At 45.0% G+C, this 14,938-nt stretch overlaps 1 protein-coding gene across 1 annotated transcript in view; it reads left to right on the forward strand.

Moving 5' to 3' along the window:
* Window positions 1–14,938, forward strand: part of ADAMTS18 (ADAM metallopeptidase with thrombospondin type 1 motif 18) — a 141,202-nt gene that overhangs the window by 50,258 nt on the left and 76,006 nt on the right. The window contains exon 4 of the mRNA XM_047836086.1: window positions 12,316–12,598. Coding sequence (XP_047692042.1) covers window positions 12,316–12,598 — 283 coding nt within the window. The remainder of the gene's footprint in view (window positions 1–12,315; window positions 12,599–14,938) is intronic.

Here is a 14,938-nt window from a genome sequence, read left to right on the forward strand (position 1 = left end):
GGGCTGCTATTGTACTCCCCACAAAAGTCATAACCTCTCCAAAACCCTTGTTTTTTGTGGGTTTTTTTTTCAGCTTTATGGAGATATACTAGACAAATTCACTTGTAAAATATTTAAAGCATATGATGTGATTTGATACACATACACCATCCGTCCCCCTCTCCGGGTTAGTTAACGCGTCACCTCACATATGTATGTTCATTCATTTATGCATTCGTTTATTTTTGTGAAAACATTTGAGTTGTACTCTTAGGAAATTTCAGTTGAACAGTACAGCGTTTCTAGAACTTTTCCTGAATTCTAACTGGATGTGTGGTTAAGAGCGAGCAGAGGCTGTGTGGTCAGCCAGCCCCGAGATACAGAGAAGTTAATGGAAGTACCCTTCAAACTGAGCTGTGCGACAGGTGGGATTTTGCAGATAGGATGCCTTGTAGACTGTCTGGTACATAGGAAGCAACGAACTATTCCTCTAGGTGGGACAATAAAGGAAAGGGGAGAGGAGGGGAAGGAGACATTCCCCAACCTCTGCTGATCATTATTAACCACTTGGATGAATTACTAAATGTTGAAACATAGTTTCTTTCTAAGGCTGCTTATAAAAATTGTGTGCGTTTATGGGCATTTGTGTATTTTTTTGAAATTAATACTAACATACATACAATAGGGTAAACGTGTCAACCATTTTGGCATTAATACATTAAAAAAAAAAAACAAGCTTTTTGGAGGTCTCTACCCTTATGAGAATGGACACAGGCATAAATGGAAACCAAATGGGCTTATACATCCCAACCCAGTGTTGCACTGTGAATCCCTGCACTCTGGTCTCATGAGATTTGGGCTGTTGAAGTCATTAAGTGTTTATTTCAACAGGCATATTTTTAATTAGCCACATGAATAGATTTCATCAGTATGTTATTAACCTCTCTGAAGAGCCGCGAGAATGGCATCCTCTATACCAGTACAGACGGTTATAGGAAGTACTCGGAGGAAAGAGTCGATTCATCTTTGTGTCAGTAGCTTAAACCATTGCACGTGGTCAAAGCCATGTTAGTTAATATTGTTTTGGAGCCAAATTTGTCTAGTGTAAGGGAAAGCAAAGGCTAGTTCTTTTTTTTTTTTTTTTTTTTTTTTTTTTTGCTATGATGTTAGTTTTGGGAGTGTGGATGCTGGCGGGGGTGGGGGGAGGGAGGGAGAAATCTCAGAGGAGGAAAAGGATGTTCAGAAAGATCTACACATAGGGGAGGAAACAGAAGGCATGCGGTGCGGGGGGGGGGGGGGGGGCGGGGAATTGGAAGTGGACGATGTGGACTGGGTAAAGTGTGGACCTGATGCTGAGTCGTTCTAATTGTTGTAATCTTTGATTTTTGAGGTTTTTTCCCCCCTCTGGCTATGACTGAGTCGGTTCTCTTGGAGGCTGCTTCCAAAAGTAGCAATTGAAATAGGCTTCTATCGACTTTGTGAGGTGTGATAGCTTCGCCTTTCCGGTTGTGCTCTTAAATACGTCAGTTTAGGGATGTCAAAGGTCCCCCCGATGGGGGCAGTGAAGTTTTAAGTGATATTTAGTGATCTGAACCCAGGTTGAGGAAACTGACACCCCCCGGGACCGTAGTTTTTGTACGTAAGGCCCGCTGGCTGATGAGCAAGGGCTCTTTCTGAGGCACGGGTACCCATTCTGTATTGGAGGAATCCTTCCCTGAATTGCTAGCAGTGAGGAGGTCTCCTCCCGAAAGAAAAGTCTCCTGGGCTCTACTTCCTGGAGTGTTTGAAGAAGTAGTCAAGACACCCCAAGCCAGGAAAGAGGGGGAAAAAAAAAGCCAGGCGATCTGAAGACTTTCTGCAGAAAGATTTTTTTTTTTTTTTAGCTCTTCTTGCTAATTCATCCTTAGCATTACGACTCAGAAAGCCATAGAGACGGACAGGACATGGAGACTTCCCCTGCCTGGCGGAGGTCAGGCATCACCGGGAGAACTGGTCTTTGCTCAGTGATGCACCCGTGTGTACCAGAGGCAGGGGGCTCAGGGCACATCTGGAGTGATCCGCTCAGGTGTTTGCTGAATGTGGCCAGCATGTAACTTGGGAACAGTAATCTGTGGTCCTGGTGCATTCTGCCGTATTCTCCAGAAAGGCAACTTTGCTTTTTTTTTTTTTTTCCTCCCAGTAGGGACATTCCATTTATTCTTGGGGCTAATCAAAGCATCCTTTTCCCCATGTTGCTGCCTTTTTTTAATAGAGGGCCGCTGGATAAGAGATGGGGTGTTCACAGTGGACCGACGCTGGGTTTCAACATTTTAACCTGTAAACGTGTAGATGAGAAGCAACCAGAAGTTCGAGTTGTCTGTTAAACCACCTCTGCCTGTGTAGATGCAGGTGGCAAAAAGTTCTAGTGGGGGGCCAAAGGGGTCATTGACGAGGAGCAGCCCAGTGATTTTCTCTCCACCTGCCCTCTGTCTTTCCCGTCCCCATCGAAAGAAACCAACAAACAAGTCAAAACTAAAACGTAGAACCTTTGAGTTAAGCAACTCTCCGAGGTGAAAAAAATCCATGATTTCTCCTGTCTTTAAATATCTTCAGTCACATTTGCAAAAACGCCATTAATATGTCTCTTTGCCAGTCTTAAAGCCTTGTGTAGTCCTCCCATTATTGTCTCGATAAACAGAATACTTACGCCACCTCAGAACTTCAGGCCCAATTGAAGGGCAAAATTAGGATAACTATACTCTGTTTGAAAACGACATGACTTCTCTGCTTTGTTCCCTCAAATAACCACATGGAATAATGATAATAATAAACATGTACTACGTGTCTCTCTGTGCCAAAGCTGTTCTTAGCACTTCAGAAGTATTAGTTCCTCTAATCCTCTAAAAATCCTCTCAGGGAAGTGATATTATTATTACCATTTTACAAATCAGGGACTAGATCTGCTTTGTGTCCGTATCTGAGAGGTCTGTCAACTTCTTCAGGAGTAAGAAAGGATAAACCAGTCTCTCACTTAACTGCCACAGAATCGAAAAAACTGTGACTCCTAGCTTCATGGTCTCCTCTCTCCCCAGGCGGTGAGCAGTTGGGGGATATTGATAGTATCTGATTAAATGTGCATTGTGAGCTGGCTTTACGGTTTTTTGGAGGGCGATTACTGTGTGCGTGAATCGGGAAAACCTAAATCCCCTTCTAAATCATATTTGTGTTGTGAATCTAGTTGATGGTGATGTTGCTGTCAAAAAAAAAAAAAAAAAAGATGGGAAATGCCAGATTCTTGTTGACATGTATATTTTTGGGTTTTTTCTCCCCAAATGTAAGAGATTTCCCGCTCCCTCCGACCATAATAGGGAATCCTGAATATACATTCTTTTTTCAAAAGGTGCGTCCACATGTGGGGGCCTGTCTGAGTTGTCTGTTAAACCATCTCTGCCTGTGTAGATGCAGATGGCAAAAAGTTCTGCTTTGTTTTCTTGGAATTGTGTGCTTTGTAGAGCACAGAGGATGTTATCAGTGTCAGTATTCTTTTGCCGTAAGAATGTCAGATTTTGTCTCCTCAGCCTGATCGTTGGTCCAGATAGTCCCACGTACTCTCATCGAGAACCCGGGTAAACAATTTTTCTGTCATCTCAAGCCTCTGATTTCTTTTTTGAAAGTCACGACGGCTCTATGTTTTATGTTACTGTTTATGGAGCGGTTGACAATTTAGCACAGTGCCTGGTAAATATTCACTTATTTGATCAGTGAGAAAAATCCCAAGTCAGAGGTATGTTTATTCCTATTTTACAGATTGGGGGGGGGGGGTGTGTGGGGGGAAAGCAACCAGAAGTTCAGAGTGCTTATGCCCAGTTAGCAAGCAATAGAACTTCAAGTTTACCTCTGTTCTATTTCATTTTTACGTTGAGCATTTCCCTCCTACATGGTCTCTGTGCCATTCCATTTTATCTTCATTTTTGTCACTTCTTCACAAAATTCCAAGATATTCTCATGCCAGTAGTTTTCCCCCATTAAACTTTCTCAGCGTTTCCTTATTGCCTAGTCCCTCGCTTCTCTGATGCTTGCTTTCTCTCCTCCTCCAACCCCTGGACGATGGACTCCTGTTTCATATTTGCTATGCTTCCTCAAGCTTTTCGCTTACTCTGAGCTGCGAGGTTTCCTCTTTGGGGGATCCTCATACATGTTGGGCAACCAATCGGTTATTTATTCTTTGGTGCTCTCGTTTGGACAAAATAATTTCTTAAAAACAAGAATGTGATGTCTTGACTGAGGTTACAATATTCTTTTGTTGTTGCCAAGGTGAGCGATGGGTTAAAAATTAAAAAGTGAAAATTAAATTGATTTTTGGTAACCACAAATATGTTTATCTTTGCCAGTAGTTTGTCCAGCCAGCCTCCTGGGGGGTCCTTTGTTATTCTATTGGTCTTTCCTAAAAAGAGAACGAGAATTTTGGTATTGCCCATGGAGGTTGTCTTTTTATTACTACTTTAAGGCCTTTCTTTAAGCTATATTGTGTCACATCACTAATCCATTGAATCAGTTTTTGACTCTTAGGTATAAGTGCGGGGGTACGAGTCACTTAGGACAAGGACCTTGTCCTTTCTGGAATCTGCAGTCTCCCTTTTTCTGTTAAGTTTAAAGCCTTTGATAGAATTTAAAAACAGGACCTAGAGGGAGGGTGTTGTAGGGAGGGTGTTGTAAAAGACAATTTCTTGACGTATGATTTATACCCTGCATGTGTCCTTTGTGTATTATTTGGCCACTGAAATCCAAAATAGGAAATAGGGATGCCTGGGTGGCTCGGTTGGTTAAGTGGTTAAGCGTCTGTTTCTTGATCTCAGCTCAGGTCGTGATCTCACGGCTCGTGAGTTCGAGACCTGCATCAGGCTCTGTGCTGACAGCACGGAGCCTGCTTGGGATTCTCCCTCTCCCTCTCTCTCTGCCCCTCCCTCTCTCTGCCCCTCCCTCTCTCCTCTTCCCCTGTAAATAAAAAAATTAACCTAAAAAATGAGACAGGAAACAACTGCTAACATTATCTTACAGTATCTCCTTTTTCGAAGTGTAAAGTGGGAAACTGTGATCTGCGTAGGATATTGGCTCTTGGTCCGTAGCCACTGAATTGTTAAATTGAGCAGCTAAGTTATGTGACAGGGTTTCTAGGTCTTTGAAACTGGAAAAGGTTGACGCTTAATGTGGGAACAGTATCCAGTCCAGAAGGGGGCGCAGCTGGTTCTTTATCTCTGGCTTCCTCTGTCCTCTGAGGGAGAGGAGTCCCCTTGGGTGGGTAGCTGGGGGCAGCTGTCAGTGTTAGCACATCCGCCTCCCCAGGGATGTGAGGCCTTTCTGGTCCTTCCGGAGCTGAGCTTAGGGGACGCCTAAGCACGTCCTCGGGCTCCATCCTTCTGGTAGCCCGCTGGGTCTCTGCTCCCTCCTGTCCCTTCCCGGCTTCTTCCTCCTCAGATCCACCCAGACTTCCCCTGCCAGGAAAGGGATCTAGTCTCATGAAAATGCCTGTCCTCAGCTAGGCCTCCTATGACCTCCCCCCCCCTCCCCCCCCCCCCCCCCCCCGCTCCTCACCCTTTGCCCTTGCCCTTATTTTCTCTCACAGAACCCCCTTTTCCCCCCTCGTGCTTGGCACAAAGGAATATTTCATACCCGTTGGTGTTCTTGTTTGATCCCTCCCTCCTCCATTTAACCGGAAGCCACCTGAGGGCATCTCCCTCATCACTGTTGGAACCAGAACGTTGCAGTAAGTCAAGATTGCTTCCCACATTCCACACCTCAACGGAGGGCTCCTTTTGGAGGTGCTGGGTCTGTATTTTTAAACCATAAAATGTACTTATTTGGTCAGACTCCAATGTTTTCCATCAGATTAAACGCCAAAAAGAATACGTTTCTTCCTTCATATCCAGCGCTGTGAAATTCTTGTTGTGTGTTGAAGAATTATTCTAGATTTTTGTCCTTGCCACTCTGAACTGAGAAATAAGAGGACTGTGTGGCCCCAGTGTGTTGGTCCAGATAATGGTTGACAATTCGGTTTTCCTTTTTTTTTAAATGCTTTCCCAGTGCAGGAGTTTTCGCTGTGCGTTGGGTTTGCCTAAGGTGCTCAGGAAATGGGGAGAAGAGAGAAAAGGCCTCCAAACCGGTTAGCCCAGTTAGGGCACTTAAGTGGCTTAAGTCGCTTTGATATTAGTTTAACCAGGTTAGGAAGTTAGTAAGGCAGGCGGGCTTTTGTGGGTAAATCACCCCTCCCCCCACCTTTAACTGTTCACTCTATCTACGGGGCACTGTAAATGGTGGCTTTTGTCTTCCTGTGCACGGAAGGCGTGGGGGCCCTGGGAGGCCAAGGTCTACCTCGGAGGGACCCAATTCTGCCTTTGCTTCCAGCTGAGATTTCCTCACAGGGTTTCAATAAAGCCTTGCAGTGACTGACTTGCTCCCGGGTCACTTCCCACGTCTGGTGTCCTCGGCTACAGGGGGAAGGGGTGCTGGCGAATCCTCAGCGTGGCCCCGGGTCTGAGTTCCTTGCCTTCGCTTAGGCCACAGACATTCCTCGTCTAATAAACAAGTGTTGATTGGCTGATAGCGTGTGACTCACAGCAGGGATGCTGGTGGGTGTGGCTTCTGCTGTCCCAGAGCGTACCTGCAACTTTTAGTGCACGGTGTTGGGGAGAGGGGGGCATTAGGTTTGTTTCCATCCTTGTAGGTAGGCAGGAGCAAAGGAACTGTGGCCTCTGAGAATTTGGAAGTGGGAGAGGAACAGGGCCATGGGTGTGATTTCTTTGAGGGGCAGGGGACATAAGCACCAGCCAAGCAGGTCTTTGGGAGCAGGAGATGAGAGGTCAAAGAAAAAGTATGTGCAGGTGTGTATGGGGAGGGCCCAAGACACCACCTTAAATATCATGGCCAGCTAAAGACAAAAGAAGATGTTGAGGGGGGCAGTTATGGGGCCTCTGCAGGCCTCGGGCAGTCAGCAAAGGCTCAGTTGTTATGCAGATTGAAGTCCCCACCTTCTCCATTGAGAAGAGTTTGCAGTCCGGATTTCCTTTATAAATGCAAACGTCTCTGACCGAAGGGTAACTTCTTGGCTTTCAGAGCTTCTCCTAGGTGGGCTGATGGGTAAAAATAACCAGCTCAAGATAATCCTTGTGCGCAAGAGGCATGTTTGGGGCTAATTCTGTTCCCCTTCAAGTAAAAGAACACTGTAGCCTCAAAAAGTGAAATAAATGCCCTGTTGGGAAAGGTGAGAAGGGACGGAGAGCTGCCCTGCTCCATACGGGGCAGGGTATGCAGGGCCTGTGGACCCAGAAACGAGATTTGGATTTGAGATCAATACCTGAGTGTATGGAATGAGTTGATTACATTGGACATGGGCTCTTGCTGATGCCAGGGGACCATATTGGAGAGGAGGCAGGTGGCTTGGGGAGACTCAACAGAAAGTATCCAAATGAGCGACGGAAGAACCTACCAGCATGACCCTGGACTGGGTGGGGAAGGGCAGGTCACTCTGAGATCCAGCCTGAACTTAATGACGGACAGGATTCCTGGATTGTGGGATTTTACTTATCTGAATTTTTATCTTGCCAGTCGATTTCTCTTCTCCCTGCATCTCCACGAGAACATGAATGTGAACTATTCTGCTGCCTTTCTGTGTGCCTCTGTTCTTTATGCCAGTGCCTAGAACATGGCTGCTAATTCGGTGCTCAGTGTGAGTTGACTGAGCCAAGGAAGGCATCTGTCCGTGTCCCAGTTCCAGATAATAAGTCAGTGCGGCTACAGTCCATAAGACAGTCTTTCAGAAGGCAACACCCTTCTGCAGGGGGAGGAAACTCAGGACCAAGCCACAGGTTCTGGGACTTCTTTTAGGAATGGGAAGCTGAACCCTAACATCGGGCTGACATTAGGCCCCGGGCACAGCCCATCTGGTGCCACCCCTCCACACACGCCTCTGTGCTCCCATAGTAATCTGCTCTCACCCCGACTCCCCCTTCGCACTTGGTACCATCCTTGAATTTTTAGGCGTCTGTTTCCCCAGCAAACCACATGCTGTGTTTGTGTATCTCTTGCACAGTCGTGTGGCTGGCACTTGCCTGGCACTTGGTGTGTGTTGATTCAGTCATGCCTCATCCATCATCCTCAGTCATCAAGATGGTTGCAGTCGAGCACGTATGATGGATTTCTGCAATGGCAATTCTAGGTCGCCTTGTAAGGTATCGGGCTGGGAAGGAGTCTCCCCATTCTGCTCATGAAGAAGCTAAGGTCTAGGAGGACTGGTTCACAAAGTCTTTGGTGCATTGGGATAGTCATCAGAGAGGTTAAAGACAAAAGTTCTGATGCATGGGTCACAAGGGCAGAGAGTTGGTTTTTGATGATACGAGATCCTGCCTGGGAGTGAGGGAGTCTGCACGTACCTTTCGGATCCCTAGGTGTTTCCGACGTTGAGCAGAGTTCAAGAATTGCTGGCCGGTGTCAAGGCTTCTCAAAGGTTCACAGACCTACAGATCACCTGGGGATCTAAATAAAATGCAGACTCTGATGCAGCAGATCTGGGGCAAGACCTGAGTCACGTCTCTCCTTTTGTTTTTTAAGCTTATTTATTTGGAGAGAGTGAGCACACAGGGTAGGGGCAGAGAGAGAAAGAGAGAGAGAGAGAGGTACACGGAGAGAATCCCAAGCAGGTACAGCACTGTCAGCACAGAGCCTGCTGCAGGGCTTGATCTCACAAACTGTGAGATCATGACCTGAGCCCAGATCAAGACTCAGATGCTTAACCAGCTGAGCCACTGGGGGGGCCTCCTGAGTTGGCATCTCAAACAAGCTCCTGGGCAGGCTGAAACTGCAGACCACTCTTGCTCTACCTGGCTCTGGGTGTCCAGGAACTTCTGAACCAAATGCGGGAAGAGAGAGGGTGGCGGTGCGGAAGGGAAGGCCCGGGTGCGTTCCGGCTAAAATACCTGGTGCCAAGAGACACGCTTTGTGCCGTGAACTTGGAAAGCAAAACGGTGGTTGGCTCCAGGGCTCCCAAACCGACCGGGTCTGGTCACTCACCACTGGCAAAATCCCGAGGCAGAGAGGAAATAAGAAAGGGATTTATTTCAATGAGCCTAACACCAGGAAGACAGGAGACTCATGTCTCAAAGACTGGCTCCAAAGTGCTGAAAATACTTCCAGCCTATATAAGGAAAATGTGGGCCAAAGGTCAGTGGGTACCTGCAGGTGGGCAGTGAAGGTCAAATCGATCCTGGTCTTGGAGTCAGTCACGCGGGGTCAGGGCAGTCCCTGTTGCTTGAGGAGGGCGTTTCAGTCCCCACAGGATCCTTTGCCCGCTGGGTCTGTTGCCTGAGCGAAGAGATAAGCTGGAAAGAGTTTCATCGATTAGAAAGGACAGACTGAGGTCAAAGCGGAGGTGGCTGAAATCCTCGTTGACTCTTTCCTCTCCATTTTAGCAGATTTGTCTCTGGATCACGCAGCCCCAGGCCCCTCCATGGGGATGACCATGAGCACCCTCGCTCCTCCGTCACCCACGCCAGCCTGTTACTTAGCGCTTGTGGAGCCATGATGGAAGGTCTCGGTTTTTCCGGCGCTTGATGTGGGCCCCTTGAGGGCGGGGCTGCTATCAAACTGCCCCCTCTGCCCAGCGTTTGCCGCAGCATCGCGTCCCCCACCTCGTAGAGGCAGAGGCTCTAGGATGTCACGGGGCGGGGCCCTGAGTCGCAAATGTCAAGATTAGTAGTGAAGAGTCTGGAATAGTGGCTGAGGGCATTGCCTCTGAGAGTAGAGACCTCCAGGTGCCCCCAACTATGCCTCTTGGGCATAAGGATTATTTTAGGCTGATTGTTTGAAGAAACTACAGACATAAGAAACACTCTGTAAACTGAGCAGAAGTTGCCATTTTGTAAGCGACATTTACATCTGCAAGGGAAATCTCCATTTGTGGGGGTGTCTCCCTCTCCGCACCAGGAACATTGGTCTGGGTGACCAGACCTCTAGCAACTTGCCATGGAGAGGGCCAAGACTTCAATCTGCATCATGACCGTATCTTTTTTTTATTTCTGAGCTTCTCGTAACCTCGCATGACTGCCCTTCTCCCGCCCCCATCACCCCCTCAACATCTTGTACCTTTAGCTAGAGACACTATTTACAAAGTGGTGTCTTGGGCCCTTCTGGGGAGTTAGTCACTTTTCCTGGGTAACTCCCATATATACGGAAGGTATACATGTTATTAAATGTCTGTTTTTCTCTTGTTAATCTTTTATTACAACAGTGATGGGGTTTTTGAAAGGTGCTGGGGTCCGGAGCCTGTGGCCAAAAAAGAATTCTTGAGAGTTTGGTGCAAAAAGGTCATTTTATTAAAGTGCAGGGACAGGACCCGTGGGCAGAAAGAGCTGCCCTGGGGTTGTGAGGAGTGACTGATTATATACTATGCAGTTGGAGGAGATCAAGTCCAGAGGAAGTTCCTAAAGGGATTTTCATATGTTAAATTTAGAAGATTAATAAGATACTGGAGGCCTAGCTATTGTCAAGGTAAGGTTGTTTTTCCTCTAGTAAGGCATTAATATTATGACAGTAGGGGGTTCCTGGAGAAACCTTTTACTCGGTATTTGCCTCAAGTATTTGTCAATGGGCTGCAGGTTATAAAGAAATTATTTTTTACCTGCCATTCTTTTTATTTTATTTTATTTTTTTGTTGTTTTAAATTTACATCCAAATTAGTTAGCCTATAGTGCAACAATGATTTCAGGAGTAGATTCCTTAGTGCCCCTTCCCCCATTTAGCCCATCCCCCCTCCCATAACCCCTCCCGTAACCCTCTGTTTGTTCTCCATATTTATGAGTCTCTTCTGTTTTGTCCCCCTCCCTGTTTTTATATTCTTTTTGTCCTCATATGAGTGAAGTCCTATGGTAGTTGTCTTTCTCTGACTAACTTCACTTAGCATAATACCCTCCAGTTCCATCCACATAGTTGCGAATGGCAAGATCTCATTCTTTTTGATTGCCGAGTAATAGTCCATTGTACATGTATACCACATCTTCTTTATCCATTCATCCGTCGATTGCCATTTGGGCTCTTTCCATACTTTGGCTACTGTTGATAGTGCTGCTATAAACATGGGGTTGCAAGTGTCCCTTCGAAACAGCACACCTGTATCCCTTGGATAAATGCCTACTAGTGCAATTGCTGGGTCATAGGGTGGTTCTATTTTTAGTTTTTTGAGGAACCTCCATCCTGTTTTCCAGAGTGGCTGCACCAGCTTGCATTGCCACCAATAATGCAAAAGAGATCCTCTCTCTCCGCATCCTCGCCAACATCTGTGGTTGCCTGAGTTGTTCACGTTAGCCATTCTGACAGGGGTGAGGTGGTATCTCGTGGTGGTTTTGATTTGTATTTCCCTGATGACGCATGACGTTGAGCATTTTTTCATGTGTCGGTTGGCCATCGGGATGTCTTCTTTGGAGAAGTGTCTATTCATGTCTTTGGCCCATTTCTTCACTGGACTCTTTGTTTTGTGGGTGTTGAGTTTGATAAGTTCTTTCTAGATTTTGGATACTAACCCTTTATCTGATATGTCGTTTGCAAATATCTTCTCCCATTCCGAAGGTTGCCTTTTAGTTTAGCTGACTGTTTCCTTCGCTGTGCAGAAGCTTTTTATTTTGATGAGGTCCCAGTAGTTCATTTTTGCTTTCGTTTCCCTTGCCTCCGGAGACATGTTGAGTATTTACCTGCCATTTCCTTCTTGCCTTTGTTCCCCACATCACTATGGAGGGGAGGGTGATGTTAGGGCTCCAGGAAACTGAGTCTATAGGTTTCTGGAGATTAGGCTACTGATAAGGTTGCCTTTCTCTCATAATTTACTAAGATATTTGTAAACACATGGAGACTCATGTCCTTCATGACTGTGATCTGTATCATTTAACCATTTGTTTTCTTTCCTTTCCTTTATTCTTGGACAGCTGGGAGTGTCCGAAGAATATCACACATATCCCACCTAGGGTCGGGGAAGAGGGGATTGTTAGCGTTTGCTTTGCCCTCAGATTGCCTTATGCTCTCTCATCAATGGGGTCTGACCCACAAACCTAGAAAAGTAACAGGAAAATTATTTTTCTGTCCCTATAAGGCCAGTGCTGGCTTTCCTACTTAAGTGCCTCAGCCTCAGCTTTGTCCTCTCTAAAATGGGGGTAATAACATTGTAACTGCTAATGGTACATATAAAATAGATAAGTCATGTCAGTTGCTTAGTACAGTGCCCACACACAGGAAGTAGCCAATAAAGTTACTGAAAATCACCATGTAAAAAAAGAGATGCATGGAATCATTAATGTTTTCTGTGTGTTTGGTTTTTAGTCAGGTCTAATAAGGACCCGAAAAAATGAATTCCTCATCTCCCCGTTACCTCAGCTGCTGGCCCAGGAACATAACTACAGTGCACCTGCAGGGCATCATCCTCACGTACTGTACAAAAGGACGGCTGAGGAGAAGATCCAGCGTTGCCATGGCTACCTAGGCTCCAGCGGGCATCATCCTGGTCACCCCCCAACTCACATGCCCCACACATCTCGGAGTCAAGAAAGAGAGCATCACCACCCAAGGTTGCAAAAGCAGCATTTTTGTGGACGACGCAAGAAATGTATGTAAGGAAACTTTTTCTTACTCTGTTCTTATGTGGGCCCTCCATAGTCTTTCTTGAGTGCCATTGGGTATGTTGATTTTGCAGGTTAAAATGGGGCTACCCTAAGCATCCCCTGAAATTAGTCTTAGAGATGGACCAATATTCATCTGTGTCAGGCAAAAGCTGGGTGATCAGTTCTTAATTCTTCTAGATTGAACTAGGAAAGATTTTTGTTTTTTTAAGTTGAGTTTGAGAGAGAGAGAGAGAGAGAGTATAAGTGAGGGAGGGACAGACGGAGAACAGAGAGAGGATCCCAAGCAGGTTCTGCACTGCCAGTGAGGAGCCTGATGCAGGGCTTGAACCCATGAGCCGTGAGATCATGACCTGAGCCGAAATCAAGAGTTGGACGTTCAATTGACTGAGCCACCCAGGTGCCCCACTAGGAAAGATTTTGATAAGTTTTTGTTTGTTTTTGTTTAGCATCTCCTACTTTTTAGTTATGGGTTCCCATATCATCTTAGTTTCTATGCTCATGAGAAAAGTAGCCAGTCTTCCAGTGATGATGTGGTTGGGTGTTTGTTCTTTTTGAGCTCTTGAAACATAGCTTCACGAGATATGAGAACATTGGCCCCTCAGGAGATGTGACAGTGAGATACAGCGACCCTTGGGCATGGTTTGTGACCTGGGCACAACCTTTTGCATTTTGTAGACAAGCGGTGTCTAATAGAAATACAATGTCAGCCCCAAAAGTAGTTTTAAATATCCTAATGCCATGTTTAAAAAAAAAAATTGAAGATTGGTGGATGAATTTTAATAATGTATCTTATTTAACCCGATATATTACAAAATATCTCAACATGTAATCAATATTAACTTATTATCTGGTAATTTACATGATGTTTTGGAAATCTAGTATTTAACCCTTGGAGCACAATTTCAATCTAGACAATAAGTTTTCTTCAGACATACTTAATCTGTATTTGGATTTCATAACATTTAAGGTTGGAAAAGTAGAGTTATATATTCAAGTTGTTCCAAACATACTTGTTTCTCCAGAACTGAATCAAGTGTTGCTTTCTTAATTTAAACTGAAATTTATTCAAATTCAAATTAAAAATTCAGTTTCACCAGTGGCGTCAGACACATTTCCAAGGCTCAGTAGCCACGAGTCGCAGAGGAGTACTGAGTTGGATAGAGAAGTTGGATGGAAGTTGGATGGTTCCACCCAAGGAGAAGAGGAACTAGTAACCCTGAGCTATTGATGGGGAGCAACAGTGAAATATCGTGTCTCTACCATTTTAGTTGGTCTTTGGGGTGTTAACAGAAATATCCTCTTTAGGGAACACCTATTTGGCATGGATTTGAAATAATAGTGGTATTCCTAATAGTGGTGATATTCGTAGTGACACTGATAAGTGTTTGATAGATATCAAAGCTAATTTTTAGAGCAGGCTTAGGACTGGTATTATGGATAGTATGTTCTTTTCATTGATGAGGAAACTGAGACTCAGGGTCACTTATCAAAGTGCCTGACCTGAGGTTTTATATCTAATTCTAAATAATTTGATCTTTTCATTCCGTGGAGAGCTATTATGACCATTATAATGACGGTACCATTTGTTAAAGTATGAAAGTAACTCCGTATTAGTGTTACATTTTTAAATGTCCTGTTCCCTCCCAGCAACCCTTGGACTTGTCACTCTCCATTAACTAAAGGGATCATGTCTGCTCCACATCCTGAGACTTCCAGGTCTCTTCTCAAAGGCCATGGCCACCATAAAGGTGGTACCTGCACTTTACCTGTTACAAACTAGTTGATATCATTTTAAATTTCACCTCTGACTATGCTATTTCCCCAATAAGTAACTCAATGTTAGGTCAAGGAGTCCTTATTGACCCCTTAAAGTTTGTATTGATGAGACAGGGGTATTTGACGCGGATAATGTCCTGTTGGACATATATTTCTAAATTTTATTTAGAAAGTATATGAGGTGTTAGGAATTCAGATGCAAAGGATAATGTCTACTTCTGCAGTGTTTTGTTAGTAAAATAAAATGAGCATTATCTGTTTTTAAAGACTCTTTTGATAAAATTGATTTTTCTTAATCTGCTGTACCAACTAGATTTGTAGATTGTTTGGTTGTGTATTTTTTTTTTTAACTCATTGAGTATTTTTGACTTATTGAGTCCATCCATCCACCAACTTCTACTGAATGAACTTTTATTCGCAAACTAAGGGCAAAGCCCCGGGACAAGCACCAAAGACATTATTTATCAGATCAGTCAAGTGTTGGTTACCTAGACTCTCTCCTCCCCTTGTTGAGATTTCTGTCTATCTCATGCAGATGTTCTCTACTG

Source organism: Prionailurus viverrinus, chromosome E2 (assembly GCF_022837055.1).
Source record: "Prionailurus viverrinus isolate Anna chromosome E2, UM_Priviv_1.0, whole genome shotgun sequence".
NCBI classification, from domain to species: domain Eukaryota; kingdom Metazoa; phylum Chordata; class Mammalia; order Carnivora; family Felidae; genus Prionailurus; species Prionailurus viverrinus.